A 27,024-nucleotide genomic window follows, 5' to 3' on the forward strand; every position below is an offset into this window, starting at 1 on the left:
TATTTGACAGAGAGAAATCACAAGTAGGCAGAGAGAGAGGGGAGGAAGCAGGCTCCCTGCGAAGCAGAGAGCCCGACGTGGGGCTCGATCCCAGGACCCTGGGATCATGACCTGAGCTGAAGGCAGAGGCTTTAACCCAATGAGCCACCCAGGCGCCCCTTGGCTGCTCTAATTTAAAGATGTATTCTTGTGTTTTGATATACTGTAAGATTTAAGCCAAATTTGTTCATCCTATAAGTTACCTGTTACAAATGGAAATTACAACAGACCTTTTTCTGACATTGCGTATGCTCATGCCCATTAAAAACACACAAAACTTGAAAGCCCAATGTGAATACACAATGCTCTTTGTTCCCTACTTTGATTATGTAGCTGGGCCAAACTCTAAAAGAGAGATAATTATAAACCTTTTGCGGATTTTGTGGCAAAAACAGAGGTTCCTTGCTATGATTAAGTATTAGGTAGATTATAGTTGTGATGGGCTGTTTCTTATTTTATTTTAGGTCTTTACACAATTCAAGTCATATTTCCAGAGATAAAGGACAGCTGAAAATTACTTCCAGGAGTGTAAGATTACAAAAAGAAAGAGTTTCATTAATAACTACATGTTCAATATCTTGCACATTAATCTTGTTCAAGATGTTTCTACATTTTTTCCTAAGAAAACAAAATCTTTATTTAATAACTATTTGACTGTATTTATATGGATTATTTCTAATAATGGGAAAAAAGAAAAAAAAGGAGTGCCTGGATGGCTCAGTCGTTCAGTGTCTGCCTTTGGCTCAGGTCATGATCCCCGGGTTCGGGGATCCAGCCCTGCATCAGGCTCCCTGCTCAGCGGGAAGCCTGCTTCTCCCTCTTCCATTCCCTCTGCTTGTGTTCCTGCTCTCACTATCTCTCTCAGTTAAATAAATTAATTAAATATTTTAAAAAATTTAAAAAAGGAAGAAGGAAAAGTATGTCCTTTATTTAACATTACTGGCTAAAGAAGAATGTTAAATTAAAATATCTGACTACTTCCTTGTGGTTTGTGCTACTCTGTGCTCTCTCTACTTGAAATAATCAATCATCTGTATTATTTCATAAGGCTTTTGACATGGCCAAAAGAGCCAAATTGACCATTTTGCAAAATACTGTTTTATTCTTTTTATTTGCCTGATCCATGAAGCAATATGAAACAATTTTCTAGCTATAAACCATGTTGTTTTATTGTTCACATGACCTGAAATTAATTCCAAAACAATAAAACCTTGAAGTTTATCATTAAAATCTAAAATTAAAGTGCCATTTTCATCTTATATTCCCTTTTCTTCTTAACCAAAAAAAGGACAGACTTACTGTTTGAGGCCGGCCTACAAATAATCTGACCTAGGATAAGGAATTTCTTCTAAGAGAGTTCCTAGTGAATGACTCAAAACAATTTCTACCTTAAGGCTTCTATCTGGTCAGCCTCTGAAGAATGAACCTGAAAAAGTTTTTGTCATCTTTTTGGTAATCTTTGCTTTTATTAATTTAACAGGTATTTTAAAACAAAATGAACAAATAAAACAACAAAAAATCTTGAGGAAACCTCAAGCCACCAGCCTGTATTATAATGTCAAGAGTGTTAACATTTCTAGAAAAATAAAGCACTTTAAGGTCAGAGCTAAACTTACAAAGGAAGGTCAGGTAGTCCACATCTAAAAGCAATGCAGGGGGCGCCTGGGTGGCTCAGTGGTTTGGGCCGCTGCCTTCGGCTCGGGTCATGATCTCAGGGTCCTGGAATCGAGCCCCGCATCAGGCTCTCTGCTCCGCAGGAAGCCTCCTTCCCTCTCTCTCTCTTTCTCTCTCTCTGCCTGCCTCTCTGCCTACTTGTGATCTCTGTCTGTCAAATAAATAAATAAAATCTTTAAGAAAATAAAAATAAAAAAATAAAAGCAATGCAGATTCTCAGTAAGGGTTGGGGAAGCAAAGGGAAGAGTGCAGAGGGCAGGCGGAAGGGATGAGCCCGGAGTTATCTCCCACTCCATTTGTGCCCCCACCCCCACCCTGACCCATGTGACATGGTCAAACCTTGTCAGGAACTAGAACTGTAATCTATGGAACGTTTTACATCCTAATATATGGAATATCTTATAAACGATGAATCACAGTCTGACATTTTGTTTGCTTTATGACTAAGTGCAAGTCTCATAATTTGGTTAAAGGGAAACGAAAAGCTCGGGTTGTCTAGAAAAGCAGTCTTAAGTAGAAATTATCTCAAACGCATCAGATGACTACTTCCACCCCTCCAGGTTTCCAGCCTCCACCCCCCAAGCATTTTTTTTTTTTAATGATCTCAGGATTAAGTGGGAGCTTCAAACATGATTAATGCCATATGTTAAAATTAGCAACTTACTTTTAGATTTATTGTTGTAATCTTAATCCAAACGCTCTTGAGGTATATCCAATAAATATAAACTTATAGGTATCTTCCTAAAGAGAAATACGAATCAGAAAGTATGAGCTAAGTGGAATATGAATGAATTGGAAGGTTAATGAGAAGTCCTAATTCTATAGGAAGATATTGTGCAGTCGGAGGGATTTCCCAGAAATATTTTGGTTTGCTCGAATTCTACTCTGCAGGTGAATTTCTGAAAGATTATTATTAATTACCTTTTTAAATGGGGCTCCCTAACAAAGTGCGATTTAACTTTTGAAAAATGAGATAGTCTAGAACTGGAGCTTTGTGCCAACCATGTAAAGTCCTGCCCCCAAACCCAGGAGCCCACTGAAAAGCCAGTCTTGTGCTACTGTGTATTGGGTCTATTCCTTGGGGAAGTCCCACCCAATAGGGTAGGCCTGGAGTCTCAAAAACAGAATATGAACTTGGACTAGTAGACCCAGGAACTCCCCATGCAAAAGGAGTCCCAGGTCAGTGCAAGGTGTCTGCCCACCAGACTGCTGTGAGATCCTCCGCAGGTAAATAAAACAATATTTAAATATGCTAATTTCCTCTCATTGTTGCCTTCTCTATTTGCTACTGCAGAGAGAATAAAACATTTCTCCTCATCATTTTATCATTTATTTTCCCAAACATTTAAAACTGTAAGAAGGAAATTGCATTTATGAACCAATATTTTTGTAGTTCTTAGAACAGTGCCTTGTATATAATAAACGCTTTACACATATTTTTTACATTGAAAAATTGTAGAGAATTTAAACAACAGTGGATCATATTTTCAAATGGCTAAGGAAATTCGGGGATTTGCTTTGCTCTGGGAACATTCTAATTAATTATTGATCTTGTACATGTTCATAAGTTTACCAGAGATTTCTCTTTTTTCTCACTTGAAAGTTGTATTTGTGAGCTAGACGAGAGCCCCCTGTGAGGCCTGTTTTCTGCTGTGAACTGAAAATTTATAAGTTTCTCTTTACCAGAATCTAAATTCAATATTCTACCATGTATTGCACACTGAAAGATGCAAACGTTGGAATTTCACAGCTATTCATGGAGAAATAAGGTGGAAGCATTATCTGACAATTGAAGATAGAAAACAATTAAGGCTGCAGAATATAGTGCAACTTGAAGGTTGAACGGTATGGATTGCAAGGCTTTTCATGAAAATCTATGTGTTTCTTCTCTTGTCAAGACAAGAGCTGGCTCATTTCCCAAGCTTTGCAAAGCTATCCATGAGCTCTCTAGAGAACAGCAAATAAAAATCACTGTCTACCCTGCACTGTGAAGAAAAAGCCAGTTCTTCTGATTACCACTGATGTGTGAATCAGTTCTGTGGGGGTCGCCAGGGGGTTGAGGGATTTCCTATTCTATCTTAAGTAACTAAACTGAAACAGAGTAAGTCTTAAAATTCTGAACCAATGTAAAAGTGTTACTCTTTTTTATTTATTTTGAGTTTTTATGTTTCATAGTTATTGGGACTGAAAAGAGATGTGAGTAATCCATAATAGCAGAGGCACTGGGAGGAAAAGCACTAAAATTTGGCTTTAGGATACTTGAGGTGATGTGTGCTGCAAGAGACTGTTTTTATGTGTGCATATGTCTTTCCAAATATCTTCTGAGTAGACCAATATCCTTAAGCTGAGTGTGTATACTACCTCAGCCTAAGTTAAGTGTAGGGACAAGGAAAGGGGTCTAAAAATGAAATGTTGATAAAGGACAGAGATGTTCCAACTTCTTCTTCAATCTGAAACACATGGTTCCTCCAAGCAGTTCCCATAAATACTTCTAAAAGCAACCAAAGGGAACCTGAAAGGGATCTGTGGTAGGACAAAGCAAAGATCACTCCTTGTGGTGCATTAGTTGAATGATTTCTGGATGGCTGAAGAAGGAATCACTTAGAGATGAGTGAGACACCTCCTGGCCTCGAGATGTCCACAGTCTAGTGAGCAAAGAGGCACTATGTGAAAAGAGATAAAATAAGATGTATTTTAATTCAAGGGAAACACTCAAAGTAGTTAAATTACTTAATCTAGCTGGATCTGGAAAAGTTGACAGAGAAGCTGACTTCCCACCTAGGACTTGAGGTATTACTAGGAATCTAGTCTAGACTTAGTCTGGGGGAATAGAACTTCTGGTCTCTTACACAGTCTAAAAAACTGGACTTTATTCCTTAAGTAGTGTCTAGTATAATGTCTGACACTTGGGAAGCATTCAATAAAAAAAAAAAGTATAGAAAGAAGGATGTAGGTTTCCTGAAGATGTGGTTACAAAGTACTACAAACCAAGTGGCTTAAAACAACAGAACTTATTTTTCCCATAGTTCTGGAGTCTGGAAGTCAGAAAACAAGGTGTTTGAACAGAGACATGGAGAAGGATCCAAGCTTGTCTTTTTCAGCTTCTGGTGCCCCTACACATTTCTGGGCTTATGACAGCATCACTCCAATCTCTGCCACCATCTTAATGCTATCATCTTACCTCTTTGTCTATGTGTTTCTGTCTTCTCTCCCTGCATCTGTTTCCTCTCCTTATAAAGATGCTGAATCATATTGGATTAGGGACCACTGTAGTCAAGTATGACCTCATCTTGAGTCCATCTTTGAAGACCCTACTTCCAAATAAGGAATTAGGACGTCAACCTATCTTGTCAGTGACACAACTCAACTCACAACAGAAGGAATGAGTCATTCAAGATTTGGGGGGGAGGAGGTTGAATCATATTTTAGAAAGTTATCTCAAAATGCAGGGCAAAGGCTGTATGAGAGCAGTGGAGATTTGAAGGAAGAGTCAGAAATCTCAGGTAAGGATAGTTGAGAGGAGACAGATGTTGAAAACTTCAAGTGGGGTGGTAACCATGGAGACAGAGAAGAGAGGACTGTTAGCTCTGTAAGTTAATCAACTAGTTAGATATGAGTAGGATTCAAGGTCATTCCCAGGTTTCTAGCTTAGGAGGTAGACTTGATGGAATAGTGGTACAATTAAGAACAACACAGAATATAAAGAAAGAAGGCTCTTCTCTGCAAAGGACATTGGTGTCTTCAGCCTTGTATGTATTGTAATGATGGTATATCCAGTACACTTTCAGGGAACGGTTTAGTAAAGATAGTGCTGTCCACTAGCACACTCTTGTTTTTTTTTTTTTTTTCCCCTGAGATTTTATTTATTTATTTGAGAAAGAAAGAGAGAGCATGAGTGGAGGGAGGGGCAGAAGATGAAGGACAAGCAGGCTTCCTGCTGAGCAGGGAGCCCAACAAGGGGCTCAATCCTAGGACTCTGGGATCATGACCTGAGATGAAGACAGATGCTTAACTGACTGAGCCACCCAGGCACCCCTACTCGTACTCTTTACAGTGGAATTGTTCTGTATCTCTGCCATCCAATACAGTAACCTCTGGCCACATGTCACAAGTGAGCTCCTGAAATGTACACCCACAGAGCTGAATTTTTAGTTGAATTTTAAATAAATTTAATCTGCATAGCCACATGTGGCTAGGGCCATCATGTGAGGTAGCACTGATCTGGCAGGTGTTTGTATACATGTGTTTAATATTTGAAAGAGACCCACAGCATGGTCCAGACTGGAAACTGGGTTTGGGGAGTCATTAGCAGATGGGCAATTCCTGAAGCCCTGAAGACATCCTTTGTAGATACTTGTGTTGCAGACAAATCAAACTGCACTATAGATTCCAAAGATGTCATTCCGTACATTCACTGGTTATATTTATGGTTTATAGAACAGTGTGGTTTAAAAGCTTCCTTAGCAGTATGACTGTTCCCTTTTTAAAAATAAATAAATAAATAGGGTTAAAGAGAATCCATGCTCAACTCAGTTGAGAGTCAAAACCTGAATACAGGGCACCTCGGTGGCTCAGTGTGTTAAGCCTCTGCCTTCGGCTCAGGTCATGGGTCGTGGAATCAAGCCCCACATTGGGCTCTCTGCTCAGCAGGGAGCCTGCTTCACTTCCTCTCCCTCTGCCTGCCTCTCTGCCTACTTGTGAACTCGGTCTCTCTGTCAAATAAATAAATAAAATCTTAAAAAAAAAAAAATCCCTGAATACAGCAGGGAACTTGTGTTCCCACTAAATATAGAGCAGGGCATTTCACTAAACCATATGCCTTGTAGGACTTGGTCCTACAAGGTCCTACAAGACTTAAAGGATCACTCACCATAGCTCTATCCTTATGGGGCTAGTCCACGTGACTAATAAGGCTGGTCCACTTTTGTCCTTGGACAGAAGCGTTAGCCATAATCTGACCCTGAGGTGGGGGCTGGGGGGAGGGAGGTGCCACCTTCTGGGCAACAATCCTAGCAAGAATCTATGGGTCTAGTAACTTTCTCCAGGTAAAATGCAAGATCAATCTTGTCTATATAAATTTCCACTTTATACAACCAATACCTTAAATAAGTTCTAGGGTGTGTATATTATGTGAACCACATTAAAAGAAAATATTTTGAAATAAAACAAGAAGGAAAAAGATCCCTCAGATTGTATTTTTTTTCACTGGCAAGGTTTTATAGATCTATTTTTTTAAGCTTGAGTTTAAGCTAAGAAAAGAAATCTTGCTTTTTATGGCAAGCGTTCTTGAGTAGAAAGACAATTTATAATGGAAAGCATCTTGCAGAAAAGTTTTGGTAATCATAGAGGGAAAATTCAGAGTAGTTTTGTAAATTTTGACTTTGAAAGGCCAGTATAATGTAAATATGACTTCCTAGAGTGTAAACAGCAGTGGTTTGAAAATAAAAACTTGTGCAAAAGAGGCAGCTATCTAGTTGGAAGAAAATGTGCCTAATAAGCATGGGTGTCTGAGATGCCTTGAATATTTTTGATAATGAACTATAATTACTAAAGATGTAAAATTTCCAGGACTTTTGAAACCATGAGAAAACAAGTTTATTGGTTTTTTTTTTTTCCTCCCAGAATAAGACAGCTATACTGTCTGGTATTCTTTACATATTTAAAGTAACCTAAGAACATTAAACTTACTGTTCTCACATAAATTACATACTTGAAAATGTTTTAAATTCTTAATGGAGCCACAAATGCTTAAATTTTAAGGTATCCACTATCTCTTCATTTAGTCAACAGAAAAAATATCAGTATGAAAAAGTATAATTATTAATTTGTCTTAGTTAGGGTCCCCATTGTATCAAAGAGTACACCATTTTGAGAAAAACCAAAAGCCTACCAAAAATAGTGTTTAATTCAAATGTTTTCCACCACTGGGAGATTCTGTGTCTTTGTTTTTACCTTGGAGTTCTAAAAACTGACTTTCGTTCCAGATTTAGACAACCTCTTCTATCCTTTACCATCCTGGGTTTTGTGTGATTTGAGTACACTCTCAAAAGAGTCATTTTTCTCTCTCCCTAAAGGATACAAGAAACTGAAGAGGTCAGATTCTTGGCTGTTGAGGTATTTTAATGGGACTGTGGTATAGAAAGGTGGTGGGCTAGGAACATTTGCTTTATAATCTAGTCAAATGCAAAAACTCCTCCCTTCCTAGACCTCATTGGGCACTCAAGCAACAATAATCATGTGTGTTAAATGAGCCAATGAAAGAATGAATCGTCACTTTCTTTTCTGCCTATAAATCTGTAATCCTAGAACGTGCAGCAGCCTAACCTACTGAATTTTAGTACTCAGCATCTGTCCCTGTGTACTCCTTGCAGTCTATTCTGCATATCTCCCTGTAGACATCAGGGCTGTGTGTTTTTCATTTTATTTCAGTCTCTTAGATATGTCCACCTTCCCAGTGTCATTAAGAGACACAGGCTGCAAAATACACATCTCATTGGAAAGATCTATGTTCATTTCTTTAACTTCTCCCATTCTGCTTTCATGACACTGACATGTGTTCATCTCTGCCTTTCTTAGTCTTACGTATTTATAACGGAAACCTCGTCTCTGATTCTTACATCTGAAATTAACCAGACATGTCCTTTTTTTTTTTTTTTTTATCAGATTTATCTTTTGCCTAACCCCTCAAACTGTCCTGGTGACAAGCTTATTAGCTAGGTTAAAATTAATTTGAACTTTGGTCAAATGAATACAAATCGGGAAAATAAAGCTATAAAGGCATTTTATCAAGCATTCCAAAACCCATTAGAAATTAGTTGTAGATTTCCAGTATCAGCTGTGTCCCTTTTCTCCATTACAGGATTATAAATGCTCTGAGTATTCTTCATGTAAGATTGAGGATCAAACCCATTTCACATGGACATCAGCCGGGCAACATAGGAGCTATTACCAAGCCAACTTCATCAATGTAAATGACTAATTTAGATAACAGAGGATCTAGTGACTCTCTGTCTTGTGGAATGTTGAAAATAGAGGGGAAATCACTTGAGAAATTACATTTTAGTGAACAAATAGTTTTTCTAGGAAAGTATTACTATTTAGTTCCCTGAAAAAAGCCTTTAAATTTTTTAATTATTAGGATGTCAAATCCTAAAGGAATGCAATTTTAAATATAAAAAAAGGCCAACACTTTTCTATAAATAAAACCATATAGACTCAAGATAATTGAGGATAATAATTTTTCCTCTAATCGCTTTGTCTGTCTGTCCATCCCTCCATTCAGCCTCCCATCCTGCCACAAAGAAATTCATTGAGTCCACCTTTAACAGATTTCATTAACAATTTATGTATTCATTTTTGAAAAAAAAAATTTTTGTGCAAGGAATGTCTGCAGGGAAATAGTAGTCTTGGTAAATTTAAAAGGTACCTGCCTTGGAGGAGGCTGGTAAGACGACAGAGTATGAGGACCCTTAGCTCACCTTGTCCTACAGATACCACTAAATAACACTCACAACAGTGTAAATAACCCAGAAAATGACCTACAGACTGACAGAACAAATCTTCAGTTGAAGGTAGAGAAGAGGACACATTGAGGAGGGCGAGATGAGGGCAGAGATGCTATGGGGTGCAAAAGGGATCACAGCCATCTCTTGGGGGGAGGGAGTCACAGGTGCAGAGAAAGGAGAGAAGCAGACTATCATACAGGGAAGACAAATCACCCTAAAATTGGCTTTGAAAGCAAGAGGGGCCGAATTTTGAATTTCATGAGTTCTTACAACCAGCAGGACTTAATGCCTAGAATTTTAAACATCAGCAGGTTTAGTCCTGGGAGAGCCTGGAAGGCTAGAGGAAGCTGAATCCCCATCCTTAAAGAAGAGCATGACAAACAGTCCACAGAGATACAGGGTAGAAGCAGCAGTTTGTATACAGTTTGGGACATAGAGAAAGGAGAGTAGTTTACTCATTTTGGAGCATAAACTGAGGAGCAAGGATCACTGAGGGAGTATTCCAGGAACAAAGGAGCTGCTAGGTGCCACTGCCCTCCTCTGCTCCCCCAGCATAAACACAGAGCCACCTGTGGGAACCAGAGGCACTGACATTCTCTACCTAACTTGTTTATTTCCAGCCCTGCCCAGCAATGCTTCCTTGGATCCCTTTCCATTATTGCTTGCCTCACTAGCAGAGCTGTGGGTCTCCTTTCCCAGAAGACCAGTGCAAACCTTGCGAACACTGTGTCTCTGGACCAGCGTGATTTGCCAAGCCAAAGTCCCACTGGCCACAGGTTTCATTTCCTAGCAGACTTATATGCACCTTTTTAAAACTGTGCTCCCCACCCTGGCCAAGGACCAAATCCTGCCCACAATAGGAAAAGAGAGCCTACGTGGACTACTGGACCCAAGGAAAAAGTTACCAGGATACAACAGCTTAGTGCACACAACACACTTAGGAGACACAACCAAGCACCAGGTTCTGGTCAACAGAGGACAACTGCATGGCAGGGCACTCCAGGACGTCTTCTTCATAAGACCACCACTTTCAACAGCAGGAGATATAGGTGACATCTATAACACACAGAAACAGACATAGAGAGTTGGGCAAAATTAGGAGACAGAGGTGAATGTCCTAAGTAAAAGAACAGGTCGAAGCTACAGCAAGGGACCTAAGTGAAATAGTGATAAGTAATGTGCTTGATAGTGAATTTAAAGTAATGATCATAAAAATACTTGAGAAAAGAGTGGAGGATATCAATGAAATCCTTAACAAAGAGACAAAAAAGAACCAACCAGAGATGAAGAACACAATGATGAAATTTAAAATACACTTGAGGGAATAAGTAGCAGACCAGAAGAAGAGGAATAAATTAGTGACCTAGAAGGCAGAACAATGGAAAGTAATCAAGCTGAGCAGCCGAGAGAAGAAAAGTAAACAGAATGAGAATAGATTTAGGGAACTTAGTGACTCCATCACGCATAATAACATTCACATGATAAGAATCCCAGAAGAAGAGAGAAAAGGGGGCAGAAAATTTATTTGAAGAAATAATAGCTGAAAACTTCTCTAATATGGGGAAGGAAACAGATATGCAGATCCAAGAGACATAGAAATCCCCTAACAAAATCAACTCAAGAAGGTCCATCCCAAGACACATATAATTAAAATGGCAAACAGTAGTGATAGGGAGAGAATTTTAAAAGCAGCAAGCAAAAAGAAAACAGTTACAAACAAGGAAAAACCCATAAGGCTATGAGCGGATTTTTCAGCAGAACTTTGCAGGCCAGAAAGGAGTTGCATGGTATATTCAAAGTGCTAACAGGAAAAAATCTGCAGGCAAGAAAACTCTACCCAGCAAAGCTATCTTTCAGAATAGAAGGAGAGAGAGTTTCTCAGACAAACAAAAGCTAAAGGAGTTCATGATCATTAAGCCAGCCCTACAAGAAAGGCTAAAGGAGACTTTCTGAGTGAAAAGGAGAGGCCATAAGTAAGGGTAAGAAAAGCAAGAAACTCACAAAATCAATAAAAATAAGTGTATCTGTAAAAATCAGCCAAGAGATGCACAGAATAAAAGGATGTAAAATATGACACCATTACACCTAAAATGGGATGGGCAGTAAAGAATGGGTTCAAACTTATGTGACCATCAACTTAATATAAACTGCTTTATGTAGAAGATGTTATATACAAAACTCATGATAATCACAAATCAAAACCAATAGTAGATATGCAAAAAATAAAAAGAAAGGAATCCAAGTAGATCACCAAAGAAAGCCAGCAAGCCACAAAAAACAGCAAGAGAAGAAAGAATCAGAGAAGAACTACAAAAACAACCACAAACAAGTACTAAATGGCAATACATACTTATCTATTAATAATTACTTTGAATGTAAATGGACTAAACATTCCAAACAAAAGACATAGGGTGTCCAAATGGATTAAAAACAGCAATAATCACCACCGTCTATACGCTCTGCCTACAAGATACTCATTTCACACCTAAAGACACATGCAGACTGCAAGTGAGTGGATGGGGAAATATTTATGATGCAAACATATGTGAAAAGAAGCAATACTTATATCAAACAAAGCAGACTTCAAAACAAGATTGTAACAAGAGACAAAGAAGGACACTGTAATAATAAAGGAGATGATCTAACAAGAAGATAAAACAATTGTAAATACTACTGCATCCAAAAGCTCTCTGGAGAGTCTTATAAGAGCAGGGATCCCATTTGTAAGGGTTCTACTCTCATGACCTAATCACCTCCCAAAGGGCCCTCCTGCTCATACTATCATCTTGAGGGTTAGGATTTCTACATGAACTTGAGAAGGGTACAGGCATTTAGCCCATGGCATTACTCATTGCGCTTTATTATTAATTTAATCATCAGGTGCTATTTTTTCAATCATGACAAATCTTACCCTTTCAAAATGTCTGAGTCCCTGAATAACTAGGAAGGATCCTGAGAACCCTAGTGTACCTTCTGGCGAAAGAAACATCCAGCTTTCCTGGTAGAAATCCGCAGGCTCTCCTGCTCGTCTCCCCACGTGGGTGAGCAGTGGCCTCGAGATCATGAATTAATCCTGAGAATTCTGCTGCTAAGCTCTAGAAAAGGCAGGAAAGAGAGCAATTACTTGCTCCTGAACCCTCTCCAGGACAGAATGTTCCTCACAGATGTGCGAGGCTGCCATCTCCTTCTGAGTGTGAATTCCGTTACCACTCGGGTATGATTATTGGCAAAGAAAAACCGGAATGTGTTACTCACAGCACAGCAGTTCTGGTCAATCTGGATGCGTCCCCATTCTCTCCCTCAGTGCAGGGAGCATGAAAGAGCGAAGAAAAGTGAATCGGTTATACATGGAAGTTTAGGAATCCTCCATTCCCTACCACAAGCATGTTCATCCCCAAGGGGCATAACTCAAGAAGTGCAGGTCTTTGCCGAGCACTGTGAATTGCCTTCTCTCTCAAGATGAAGAACACAGGCAGGCAGGAGAGAGATTTCAGAACGCTCACAGCCAGGAAAATGTCAGAGCTGAAAGCCTAAGATTGCCCTCCCCTTCTGGTCCTAAATAAGCTGTTTATCTGCCTAAGAAAAATGCTAACTTCGGAGGCAATGCTCAAAGTTCACATCATAATGAAGGTTAGTACCACGGTAGCTCGAATAGCAGTTTGGAAATCCCGTAGTGTTTTCCTTAAAGATTTACTATATTTTTTAGCTGATGACAAGAGAGAGATGGACACGTTTCTTTTCTTATGAATGATTTAAAATGCATCTGTATACCACCTGGGATAGAGAAGTACATGCCAAGCTAGAAATGATTGTTTTTTTAAACATTATAAGTATTTCTTCTCAATTCAAGAAATTCATATGCACCTACTGTTTATCATAAACTGTGTCAGGTGCTGCCAGAACATAAATACGATAAGGCTCTAATCCCTGTCTCAAAGGAGTCTTTAGTGTAACGAAGGCCTATTTGTCATCTGTTACCACGGTAATGCTTTGTAACAAATCACCCCGAGCTCAGTGTTCTAGCTCACATATCGTGGTTCCCCTGGGTGTCAGGGACCTCTGCTGGACTTGGCTGAGCTTGGCTCAAAGCTGCAGGTTTCAGCCAGTTCTGTATTCTCCATGGGCCTCTCACCACCTAATGATCAGAGTACTAGCCAGACACATTCTTCTCACTGGGCACATCAAATATCCTAATCCTCACTGGCCAAAGCAAGTCACATGGCCAGGCCCAACATCACAAGACAAAACAAATCTACTCTCCCTTGGAGGAACCCCAGAGTCACCAGACAAAGATACGTGGATACAGGGAGTGCTGCAAAATTGAGAGAAATAATACAGTCAAGCACATTAGGGAGAGAGAAATTCCCCACTGTGTAATAACAAAGGATGACGATTTCAATAGGGAAGGGACTGATTGTATCTCAAAAACAGTAAGAAAATATTCTTAGAGGACGTGGCATTTGCACTTGGTGTTTGTATTTCAAGAGGCAGACAGTGCGGGGAGGAGGGAAAACTAATTCAGAGATGATCCATGGGCAAAGTCACTGATGTGTAGGACATTTTCCATGTTAGGCTGTAAAGAAGCAAACTGAAAGAAAATATCGTACCAGTCGGAAAACTACAAATAGACACTCAGTGGAGCCCCAGTGTCAGAAGTTCTTGTGTTGTCTGCTATTACTGGAAGTTCTCTGGAAAAAAAAAAAAAGAGTGTTTGAAAATTCCCAACTGTGAGATGTGGAAAAGCACACAAGGATAGAATTTTTGTTTAAGGATTTAGAGCTGTAATTAGAGCTGGAAATTAGTTAGAAAACATCCAACCCCGCTCACTTATTTCTTTCTTCCCAGATTAAGAAACTTGTGTTTTGGAGATAAATTCTCTCTCTCCCTCTGTGTGTGTGTGTGTGTGTGTGTAAAATATAAACATATTTAGAGAGAGAGAGACTAAATGTCATCTTAAATAGATCAATCCATCTATGTATGCAAAGTACACGATCAATGTATTTATATAGAAAATAAATTATTTCATAAGATATTAAGGTGGGGGGTACGTAATGAGCAGACTTCTTAAAGTGGTATTCTAGAGAACTCTTAATCCTTCAAAAACTTAAAAGCCACCTGTATCCTTATTAAGTGGTTGTCTTTCCGGTTTCAAGGACTAGTACAGGAGTCATGTCATTCAAATGCAAAGGGCAGAGTTAAGAAAGAGAAAAAATAAATATTGCCACAGATAGTCAAGGCCTGGAAACACCACCTGAATGGCTGAAGTGGGGTGACTCCCCAGACCCCAGGCTGCAGTCAAAGTTTGGGATATGGTTATCAGAAGATGAGGGACTGGACACTAGGGGGCAGGCCAGGGCAAAGACAGCAAACGCTCTCTCTGTCCATCAGCCAGTCTTCCTTTGTTCTGAAACTCATCCCTTCCTTGGTAAATGCAATGGAATCACCTGCCAACCCAAAACGTAATTAAAGGGAAAGAGTTGGTGTTCACAGTATGTGAGATTTCTCCCTGGAATAGAGATAATGAAACCTTGACGTTGTGCCCTTTAGATGATCACCGCTCAAGGAGATCAGGAGTACCCCAGTTGACCCCTGCAGGTCAACTCCAGCTGATCTGTTTTTATAAAACAAGTTTTCTGGAAACAGCCACCCGTTTGTTTCCGTATTGTCTATGGCAGCTTTTGCACGCTGATGGCAGGGTGGATTAAGGGCAACGGAGACAGGGCCCCTGTGGCCCGCAGTGCCTCGGACATTCCGTATCCGGCCCTCCACAGAGAAGGTTGCCCCCCAGCCCCGCAGACAGGGGACTGTTTCTGGGATGGGTGAAACTTGCATGTGCTTCTGCTTCCGGTGACGGATTCGGCAGCGGGTCTGCCCGGGACCGGTATCAGTGGCCTGAGCGTCCCTGGTTTGCCTCCTTCCCTAGGCTCCGCTAAGGGCTATCCTTTTAACCCTTTGCTCTCTGTCCTTTGCCAGACTCCGACCTGAGCATGCGCACACTGAGCACGCCCAGCCCAGCCCTGATATGTCCCCCGAACCTGCCCGGATTTCAGAATGGAAGGGGCTCGTCCACCTCCTCGTCCTCCATCACCGGGGAGACGGTGGCCATGGTCCACTCCCCGCCCCCGACCCGCCTCACCCACCCGCTCATCCGGCTGGCCTCCAGACCGCAGAAGGAGCAGGCCAGCATCGAGCGCCTCCCGGACCAGTGCATGGTGCAGATCTTCTCCTTCCTGCCCACCAACCAGCTGTGCCGCTGCGCCCGCGTGTGCCGCCGCTGGTACAACCTGGCCTGGGACCCGCGGCTCTGGAGGACTATCCGCCTGACGGGCGAGACCATCAACGTGGACCGCGCCCTCAAGGTGCTGACCCGCAGGCTCTGTCAGGACACACCCAACGTCTGTCTCATGCTGGAAACCGTCACTGTCAGTGGCTGCCGGCGGCTCACGGACCGAGGGCTTTACACCATTGCCCAGTGCTGCCCCGAACTGAGGCGACTGGAGGTCTCGGGCTGTTACAATATCTCCAACGAGGCGGTCTTCGACGTGGTGTCCCTCTGCCCCAACCTGGAGCACCTGGACGTGTCAGGTAAATGGCAGCCGACCTCCCCACCCACGAGGCCTTCCAGGGCACCCTCCCGAAGCAGAGGAGGACATTGCCACCTGGAGAAGGTCCCCTCCCTGGTAGCCATCAGAGATGCAGGGTTGGGCGGTAAGGCGGGGACTCTTCCAGAAAGACTGTCTCTATGTAATCAGGACCCCAGAAGCCAGAGGTATCCTTTTCATCACATAATGCCAACTCCTTAAAGGCGCTAGAGTCATCTTTTCGTCTGGCTGTTAAGGTAACGCGACTTTTAAACCCATCCTTCCTCCCCATAGCTGTCTCTGAATTTCAGAGCAACCTGTAGAATAGGAGCCAGACATCTAACCCAAACACGGGCCGTTTAGATGGCACCCTTTATGTCCACTGGTTCACAGAGCCCAAAAGCTGTGTCTAAGCGGAGTCTGTGCTTTGGGCCGTGCTCACGATTGCCTGCCATTTGCAGGCACTGGAGAAAAGCCATCATGGCCATGGGTCTCCTTATATTTTGCCCCCACTCTACTCTCTTCACCCTTGGGTTGATTTTGGATTTTTTTTTTTTTAAGCAAAATTCTCAGTTACATAGTGGAAGGACAAGGCCCATCAAGTGGAGCCTTTTCATCTTTTTAAAATTGAAGCAAATCCCAGCATGGCTGCTTTGCTTGAAAACCTCTCTCAGGCAGGAAGAATTAAAACCCAGACTCACACTTTGGCGCCAGACGTGGGTCCAGCCGGACTAACAGCCTTTCTTTATCTCATCCACTGCCCAGTCCAAAGACAGACCAACCCAGGAGAGGCTGAAATGTGTGAGATGCATCAGGGAGTTAAAGAAACGAACAGCAGGAGCCACAACCTCAGGGATGGTTGGGGAGGGGTCAAGACGTACAAACCGTGGTGCAGGTGAATAAACAGAATTGGGGATTTACAAGCATCTGAGGTACATGATACCCTCCAACAAAATCTGAAGTCAAAGTCTGCTCTCTGGGCCTGCTCTCTCCATCAAAAGCCAACATCTGAAAATATTTCAGATGACAGTCAATTATTTTTCGTAGATTCTTTCCCTTGCTGGAAAGCAACTCTACCCACACGCCCCACACCCCCCCCACCGGGCCCCCCATCCCCGCCCCACTTCTGCTGGCTTCAGGACAAAACCATAGTAACCATACATTCAGTTCATCCTGAGCAGCCGCTGGCATAAGAGGCAGGAAACAAAGAGGTCTTCTTACATTTTTTCCTCCAAGGAATTCTGGAAACAGAAAGCATTGTGATGTGGTGAAGACTGGTTTCAAAACTTTGTGATTTGGGACAGTTCACAGCTTTCTCTGGATGTGTGTCTTCTTCAGTCAAAAAAAAAAAAAGGCAAGGAATCAGCTTCGTTAACATTCTAAGATCCTGTACATTGTAGGCCTATTCTCTAGACACCTTACTTCCTTGTCTTTTCAAAAATCAGGTTAGAGAATAACTTGTTCTTGGAGTCCCCGTCTTTGTTAAGGGAACACCCTGAGCACCCTTGGGACAGGCTGCAAGTGTGGTGCCCTTTTCCGCCGGAGACCTTTTGAAATTCAGAAATGTAGAAACTACTTGCAGAATGGAAATTCCTGGGCTTCTAACCTGCGTGAGTGGACGGGACCAGGCCCCTCCGGCTGACCACTCTGTAAGCCCGATGCCCTTCCTCTCTAGCCCCTTCATCTGCAGAGCCTGATAGATGAGTGGTTTTCTCACACGCCTCTCAGGGACCCGCTGTGATGGGTGTAGACACTACCCAAGGGAATCGCTAACTCACAAGAACACAGGATTCCAGATATGGGGGCGGTGGCGGGGGGAAGGGGTGTTCCAAACAGTGCACTCCAGTTCTGAGGGAATCTGGAAACCTGAGGCTGATACCGAGAGAAGCCAGAGGGTTGCCCCAACATGAAAGCTGTCTTTTCAAGTCCTTGAAACTTACTATAACTAGCTGTAGGCTTTTGTCATTATCACATATTACCTTTTATTAATATTTAGTCCAGGTTCTTCCAAGAAGCATCAACAGTGTGCGTGTGTGCGCCTGCGCACAAGCGCAGAGATTTGCCCTCTGCAAGCTGGAAACCTAGGAAAAGCTGGCAATAGAGTTCAGTCCAAGTCCAAAAGCCTGAGACCAGGGTTGCTGGTGGTGTAAAGTCTCAGTTCGAAGGCAAGGGAAGACCAATGCATCAGTTCAAACAGTCAAGCAGAGAAAGAATTCTCCATTCCTCCCCCTTTTGATCTAGTCAGGCCCCCATCTGATCCACGATGCCCATCCACATTGGGGAGGGCACTTCTGCATTCACTGGGCCCACTGATTCAGATGTTAATCTGACACAGAAACAGTATTAAAGGCACCCCCAGAAATGTTTTAGCCAAATGTCCTGGCACCTCGCCATCGATTCAAGTTGACATAAAATTAACTATCCCAATTAATAATACCTTGAAACATCAATGAAACACGGTAAAGCCAGCCAGTTTTCAAAGTATCATATATTGTAATTATCGCAAATGAAGTTGCCTCAGAGGGTCCTCTTACAACCGGACAGCTGGAGTCCTCCAATCATGAGAGGAGGTGGTATCGAAGGACACTTTTATGAAAGCAGAACCAAATCCGGAATTAACTGAAGAAACTCCACAGATAAGTTCAACCCAGATTGCTCCTTTCCTGTTGAGTAGTACCCATATCCTGTTGAGTATTGGGCAGGTCCCGTAATCTGTATCCCCAGTGGACCATTCCTATCTCAGTTCCCACTAAAGGCTTTCAGATACTCTGCATTCCACCCTTTAACTATTCCTCACAACCCCACTGGCCCCTTGCTTTCTTGGGTCTCATATTTGCCCGTGCTATCACCTTACTGCCTCATCTCCATATAGGTAACCAAATGGCTTCTCTCTTTCAAGAATCCTCGTATAGGTACTTCCAAGACTCTTGATTCCTCAGTATCTAAATGTTCACTTCATGCTGACGCAGTATAGTAAGTCTCTCATGCCATTCATCAATTGCATGCTCTATCCTAGTCATTTCTAATCTCCTCTCCTTGGACTGATCTGATCCAACGGAAGCCTTGGAACAGAAAACTCTCCCTAATCTGGCTATCCAAGTCTCATAATCTCACTGAGTCTGAGCTGCCTCATCTTTAAAAAATGAAGGTTTAATGGGATGATTTCTAAGATTCTCTGCATCTCTGTAATGTATGCATTTATGAGCTATGCTACCTACTGAGCCACGGACCAATTTATTTTCTTTTCAATCCAAACGTAACAAATCTGTAAGAATTAAGGTTCAGGCTTAAATTAAAATTATTGATCTAAAATAATACAAGCAGGTCAAAACAGCATCTTTACCAAAACTGAACTTAATCGGTATTTCATTAAATTGGGCACTTGGTTTCAAAAACGAGGCACGTGTTTCCCTGAATTGAATATAATGTCCTTCCTGTAGGGCATCAGATTTTACTAGATATTAATAAAAAAAAAATAAGAAACCAAAACTAAGAGTTTAGGAACAAAGGCTGTCATCTGATCTTGAAAAACAAGGTGCCTTCACAGGCATCGCAGATAGGAAGCCACTACTGTAGACATATAAATTCAGTATAAGCAGGATCATAGTTGCTCTAAAAACAAGAAATTCCAAACAAAGGATGATTTCAGATCTAAAGGTGAGGGGTACAAAACACCTTCTGCAAAACCACGAGGGCTACTGGATGGAGCAGAGGGGACAACCTCTGACAGGTCACAGCTTTGTTCTCCGGCATTAGATTGTATGCTTCTCTCTTTCCTGAAAATCTCTGACTTGGTAGCACTTGGCTTTTGAACCTCATTATTCCCAGGACCTGAATTTCACAGGCGTTTCCTGGGCAGCCTGCCAGGAGGTGGGAGGACCGTCCCCATTAGCACTATTATGTCGCCACTTGGGAACCTTGGATATTGCTTGAGAAGCCAGGGCACAGAGGTGCCTGAGGTGAAGCACCTGGCCTTGGAACTGCAAGAAGGATTTGGGACAAGCACAGAGAAAGTGAAAAATACAGATACAGTTTATGTAGTGGGATGAAACAGATCTATAATATATATATCTATGAAACACCCATTTCAATGTATATTTCAATTCACTTGCTATTACTACACAAAATATGTACAGCATATTTTAACATATAAATATAAATATGTCAATATATAATATAAATATATATGCTACATACATAATTATATATGACATATAATATATATATCATTTATACACACATTTCGTAGGGAAAGAGTGGCTAGAAACAGTGTTTAGAGAGATAGCTAAAGCTATCTTCCAATCATTTGAAGAAGGATAGAGTATTAAAGGGATTCTAGATTTCAACAACACAAATCTTCCTAAGGATGAATTTCCTTATCAGTAAAATGGATTAAAAATCAGGTAAGGAAATGTTTATAAAAGCATTCTGTAAACTTCATAATTCAATACAAATAAAAAGGCATTGTAATGAAATATAAAACAGACAACTGTGTCATAGTATGAATTTACATAAGCCATGAGCAAAGTGCTGAACACATTTAAATGCTGGAATTTAAATTCTCCTGAGTGGGGCAAAATTAGCCCTAGATCAAGGTTCTCAAATATTTCCTAGAGGCTTATATAGGCTTTCTGGGCCAGGAGGTGAAATCATATATATTTTGTAGGTACTTACATAGAGGAAATCCTCCCCTCAGCCCACCACGTGACTGGGGTGGGCCTCCCATGTGCTGGGCATGATTTATGCCCAACTGCCATCTTCTGGAGACATTTTTGGTATGAGTGCACTGGTCTCAGGGGAAAGGCCTGGCTATGTGTGGGAAGAGGAGGTAGTGTTATGGACTGAATGTTTGTGTCTCCCCCAAATCCCTATGTTGGAACCCTAGCCATCAGTGTGATGATACTAGGAGGTGGGGCCTTTGGGAAGTCGTTAGGTTTAGGTGAGGTCCCGAGGTTGGAGCACCTATGATGGGATTAGTGCCTCCATAACACAGAGACCAGAGAACTTGCTCACTTTTCCACAATGTGGGAATATCAGTAAGACGGCCGCTGTCTGCAAGAGGGTTCTCGCCAGAAACCAGGAAATGAATTGGTTAGCAACCTTGATCTTGAACTTGTCAGCCTCCAAACTGTGAAAAATAAATGTTCGTTGTTTAAAAGTAAATAAAATGAATTACCATATCTGATCTTCCCACAGAAGACTCTATTCACTATAATTCACTAGTTTGTTCATTCAACAGATGCTTCGTGAGCACCAGCTAAGAACCAGGGATGAGGGATACAGCCGTGAATTGCCCAGAGTCCCTTTCTTCAGGAGCTTACCCTCTAGAGTGAGGACAGCAAATACATAAATGAACAAATAAATATATCATGTCACAAAGTGATAAAGAGGGCTGAAAAGAAATGGGAGTCAAGCAGGGGACACCAGTTCATACAGGGTGATTGGGAAGAACTGTCCAGTTAGCTGACGTGTGCTCAGAGACCTCAGAAGGTGGGGATGACCCACGGGGCTTCTTGGGGAAGACCCAGGCAGTGCACACACACTGAGGCAGGAGGGCAGTTGAGCTGTCTGGGAACCAGCAAGGAGACTAGTTGGTTCAGAAGAGGGGGGTAAGAGATGAAGTCAAAGAGAACAGGGGTGCAGGTCCTCAGGGCACCCTTAGGCTGTAGGGGGTGACATCCAAAGGCTTTGAGCAAAGTGACATGATTAGAGTTCTGTTTTCCAGAATCTCTCCAGCAGCTCTGAGGCAGGACAAGGAGACTGGGTGAGGGGCTGGAGCAATCATCCAGGTGACACAGTTGTTCCTTGACCAAAAAGAGTTGAATTGAGTCTCCAGGTGGCCAGTGGTTAGATTAACAATCACACGTCTTTCCCCTGGAGTTTTCCGAGTACCTCTGCACCCATTATTTCGTTGCATCATCATGATACCCCTACAGTACCAGCACCCCAGCTACTCATGCTGGTTGCTTGAGACAGAGAAGTTGAGCCTCCTCCCTGAGGCCCTAAGAAGTAGACCTGAGCCAGCTATGACTTCCAAATGCTGTTTCGGCCAAACCAAGGTCATGGACAGACCTTCTCCAGCATCTTACCACTTTGCCCACAGAGCTATTAGACCACTATCGGGTGAGAAGCAGCCCTTACCAAGCTTCTAGGACCTTCTGGGCCAGGGCAAGATATCTACAAGCACGGTCTCCTTTATTCTTCAGAGCGACCTTGCAGGGAACGTTATCATCCAGGTTTTAAGACAAAGGACTCAGAAGGATTGGTTTGACCCATGTCAGGCAACTAGAGATGGAGGTGGAATTGGAGCTTTGGTGTTTGATTCAAAAGCTCAGGGAGCCTTTTTTTTTTTTTTTTTTTTTTTAAGATTTTATTTATTTGACAGAGAGAGATCACAAGTAGGCAGAGGGGGGAGAGAGAGAGAGAGGGAAGAGGAAGCAGGCTCCCTGCCCAGCAGAGAGCCCAATGCGGGACTCGATCCCAGGACCCTGAGATCATGACCTGAGCTGAAGGCAGAGGCTTTAACCCACTGAGCCACCCAGGCAGCCCTCAGGGAGCCTCTTAAACCCAGATCACCAAAATAGATAAAGACTCAGATGACTCTGGAGAATCCATTCTTGCTCTCCTTCTCCACAGGGGCAGGGGTAACATCGGGGCCGCGTCTGGGGTTGGGGAGTGTCGTAGGAATCCATATGGCATCCCCAGATGAGGCACATGCGCGCGCACACACACCCGGTTCTCGAAGGTTCTCTGAGCCTGTGTTCTGTCTCCCTGTGTAGGGTGCTCCAAAGTGACCTGCATCAGCTTGACCCGGGAGGCCTCCATTAAACTGTCCCCCTTGCATGGCAAACAGATTTCCATCCGCTACCTGGACATGACGGACTGCTTCGTGCTGGAGGACGAAGGGCTGCACACGATCGCGGCGCACTGCACGCAGCTGACCCACCTGTACCTGCGCCGCTGCGTGCGCCTCACCGACGAGGGCCTGCGCTACCTGATGATCTACTGCACGTCCATCAAGGAGCTGAGCGTCAGCGACTGCCGCTTCGTCAGCGACTTCGGCCTGCGGGAGATCGCCAAGCTGGAGGCGCGCCTGCGGTACCTCAGCATCGCCCACTGCGGCCGGGTCACCGACGTGGGCATCCGCTACGTGGCCAAGTACTGCAGCAAGCTGCGCTACCTCAACGCGAGGGGCTGCGAGGGCATCACGGACCACGGCGTGGAGTACCTCGCCAAGAACTGCACCAAACTCAAGTCCCTGGACATCGGCAAGTGCCCGCTGGTCTCCGACACGGGCCTCGAGTGCCTGGCCCTGAACTGCTTCAACCTCAAGCGGCTCAGCCTCAAGTCCTGCGAGAGCATCACGGGCCAGGGCCTGCAGATCGTGGCGGCCAACTGCTTCGACCTCCAGATGCTCAACGTGCAGGACTGCGAGGTGTCCGTGGAGGCCCTGCGCTTCGTGAAGCGCCACTGCAAGCGCTGCGTCATCGAGCACACCAACCCCGCCTTCTTCTGAAGGGGCCACGCCCCCTCGCCGCATTGCGCAGGCGCTGCGCATGCGGCACGTCCCCTAAAAGCGGCGTCTCTAAGCACCGCCTCGCACTGGCTCTTCACAGCTGTTGCTTCCTGGAAGTTCCTTAAGGATCTGGCTTTTCCTTTTCCTTAGTGCTCGTGGGCATCAGGGGTCACAGAAGGGAAGGGGGAGCTGTGCCGGTAAACTGGTTTTGGGGGTCAGGTCATCTGTAGGCAGTTTCTCTTCTCCCAAAAGAGGTAGCTCAGAAAGCCGAGGGCCGTGTGTTCGAGAACGCCTCTTTCTGTCTCCGCTCCTGGGGGCGTCCCGGGCTTGCGCGTGCGCACACCACGTCCCCACTCCCCGCCCCCATCCCCTCCCCGGCCGACAACAACCACACATCCAGGCTAATGATGCTCTCCAAACCTCCTCCTCTTTTTAAACTGCTTTATTGGCCTAAACCGCACTCATCAATCCCGCGCCCAGGCAAATTCTTGTTAAATCAATGTCCTAGCACCGGGTGCATACAAAGTGCTTCCAACCATTTTCTAGAGAATCACTTGTGGCGAGCAGCACTGTGCGGGAGGAGACCTGATTCTCACCGCCCCCTCCCCCCGCCCCGCTCTGCCACGACGTAGCTGTGTGACCTTGGGCAAGTCACTTGACCTTTCTGGGCTTTGGCTTCCCACAGTGAATCAGAGGCCGTTCAGCTCGAGGATCCGCTTCATACCCATTTTAGAATTGAGAGAACAGATTGTCAGTGAGCAGCAGCGCCTTTACCTACAGCGTATGAGGCATCTACCTCTTCCAAGAGTGTTGGTTCTGCGGGTGCTTTCAGGAGATTGGGAAGTGCCAGCATGAATGTCCCATATGTCCTTCAACTCCGATCTGAATGTCACCCCAACCCTGTTTCTTTTGATGGGTGAGTCTCTGGGGCACCTACTCCTGCCCCATTAGGTGGATGGTTCCTGTGACAAGCACTTCCCGGCCACCCGATCCCACACCATCTTAGCAGGCCGTGGACTGTCCGCGCACAGCACAGACCACAGCCCCAGTCAAGGGGATCTTGCTGAGCGTTTTCACATAGGAAGATAGACCCTCACGATTTTTAATTAACAAGGGAGGCCCAAGAGAACACATGTCTTCCATGGGTTTTCGCTCCTGTCTCCGTGCACATGTGGCATGCAGCAGACACATCTGCCCCGCAGCTGGCAGAAGCAGACGTGTTGGTTCTTTGTCATTCCGATCACATTGCCACTTTTCTCATCTATTTATTTCTCTGTGCATCCAGACTCCATCACGTGAAGCCTGTTGGGCTTAAGTTTTAAGTGTTTAATGGCGCAGATCGCCACCTCGAGTGCCTCCTCCTGTGGCTATCTGCATGTTCTCTGTCAAAGAGCACACAGCAGACTCTCAGGTGTTTAAGGACTGTTCACTCACAAATGCCAGGCAAATGGAAGAAGGAGCACATTGATCACACTGAGGCGCTGGCCCACGAACCAGGCCCTTGGAATAGAACATTAAAATCCTTGCCAGCTATGCATTTTAAATGGCCCTGTTTGGATGGGATCCATTTGCGTGAAATTGGGATGCCAGAAGAGAGTCCACTGCTCATTTTCATGAAATTGGGTTGCCTTTTGTTAATAAACACATGATTTTCCCACATTGTTCTCTGGCCACACCTCTCCCTCATCACTGTTCAGTCATCCACTGCTTTCTCAAAGGGTCCACCAGCCAAACCCGAACCTTTGCATCTCCACGCCAAGTAGATGGAATTGGTTGCAGATCAAGTTCACACACAACTCGACAACTGCACTCCCACTGTAGGCTCCCTGCATTTCTTTGCCTTGTGTCGGGAAGGAGGAGATAGAGTGAGGTGGCATATGCCCAGGAGGTTTCATTCCTGCATCCTATGGCACAGATCTCCTCTCCAGTCAACATCATCAACAACTTAGTGTGCAATCACAACTATGTGCCATGGGGGGAGGTGAACTACTTGGCTGGGGAGAGTGTCTCGTGATGGTCACAGTGTTTAGAACCATGAAAGAGGTTGAAGGTAGCATTCTCATGCTCTGTGGCTTGTGACCATGTCTAACATTTAAGGAGTTCAGAGTCACGAGGAGTTGAGAGTCACAAGAATTGGCACTGGGGTCTTCCAAGTGGCAAATTTTCATACTCTGGGAATGAGAAGAGAGATCCAAAATGGTGCCCCGAACCAGAGAAGGGGTGTCCCATTACAAATACCTTTATTTCCACCACCTGACAACATTGCCTAAACTGTCTTCCGCACATGAGACAAAGCTGATTTCCATACTCATTGCCCAGCCCACGCTGTCTCTCATAGTCTCTCCCTTTGCCCCAGCCCTCTCTTCAGCCATCTGTCCCACCCCACCCACCCCACCCACCTTGGGATATGAATCTATGGTAAAGGTCACTGGGGAAACAGCTCAGCAGATTTTTAGAGACCAAGCAAAATGTCTCACTAGGAAATTTATCCATTTTAAAACATTGCTTCCTTCCTGCCTCTGCAAAATTGAATGCTCTTTGTTTTTTTGTTTGTTTGTTGTTTTTTTTTTATTTCTAATGTTCAATCACTGCGTGCTGTATGACTCTAGAAAGCCTTAATTTACTACCACCAAGAAATAAAGCAATATGTTGGTAATCGGGTCAAGTCTCATTTAATACACTGGAGGAGCCTTGTATTCAGTTGGGGACACCCAAGAGTGAGCAAGAAACAGCTTCTGCTAAAGTAGAGAGCAAGTCGGGTCACTGCAGCTCTTGTGCCTTTCTAGTTGCATACACGATTTTGTTGTTTCTCTTGGCTCTGTGGCTTTGGCTGGAAATTAGCAGGCAAGTGAAAAATCATTACCTTCACAGTTTAGATCAGGTCTTCAATTCCTTAACCCAAAACTCTTAGAGTCACATGTGTTGGGAATTCATAGGTTTTTTTGTTTTGTTTTTTAATTTGAGGAAGTGAGCTGGATTTGGTTTATAATGTCCCTGACAGATTCTAGGGCAGCACCCTTGGTCAAACACATTAGATTTCTGCAGCAATAGTTACTAATAGTCATACTATGTAAGAATATTACAGACTATAAATAGCCTTGCATCCATTCAGGTCAGGTTTTGTCACCAAATTAATTTGTGCCACACATAATGAAAAAAAGCTTCTATTTCTTCAGAGTTCCCCAGATTTCATAATTATGAATAAGTAACCATGGACCTGAATACTTCCCCCAGCACAGGTCCAAACACTGGAGTAGTCGTTGAAATTATGCTATTGGATTTATCAATTGTTTAAAAGGTCTTAGAACATTAAAACCTAGAAGTACAATATGGCAACTTGATCTGAAAGAAAAAATCATCATTCCATTGGAGAAAAAGAAGTGCCAAAGTTCTACTCACCCCAACCTTTAGATCTGAGAAATCAATATGGCAGAAGGCAAGCACGGAGAGCTGAATGGCGCATTTCGCTTTAGCCAGTAAAAAGGTTTTAAGACATATTGATTTTAAATGTATTTGTCCTCAACCTTCTTCACATCCTATGTCAATTGCTTAATGACTGTCACATTAACCAATAGTCAGTGAATGGCCTGGGAACATTCACTGGAGGTAGCCCCATGCAATTTTCGTCAAGATCCCGGAATAAGCTATCAGGAAATAAAATGCATTTGTCCTTGAGGTTCATGACTTCTTAAATTGACATTTGTTCAGA

The 27,024-nt window shown here is 43.4% G+C and overlaps 1 protein-coding gene across 1 annotated transcript in view; it reads left to right on the forward strand.

Annotated features, from left to right (window-relative positions):
* The window catches only part of FBXL7 (F-box and leucine rich repeat protein 7), a 368,747-nt gene extending 342,776 nt beyond the window's left edge, over window positions 1-25,971 (forward strand). Inside the window, exons 3-4 of the mRNA XM_059416927.1 lie at window positions 15,192-15,803; window positions 22,579-25,971. Coding sequence (XP_059272910.1) covers window positions 15,192-15,803; window positions 22,579-23,315 — 1,349 coding nt within the window. The 3' untranslated portion in view covers window positions 23,316-25,971. The remainder of the gene's footprint in view (window positions 1-15,191; window positions 15,804-22,578) is intronic.
* Window positions 25,972-27,024: the final 1,053 nt, after the last annotated feature.

This window comes from Mustela nigripes, chromosome 12, assembly GCF_022355385.1.
Source record: "Mustela nigripes isolate SB6536 chromosome 12, MUSNIG.SB6536, whole genome shotgun sequence".
In the NCBI taxonomy this organism is placed as follows: domain Eukaryota; kingdom Metazoa; phylum Chordata; class Mammalia; order Carnivora; family Mustelidae; genus Mustela; species Mustela nigripes.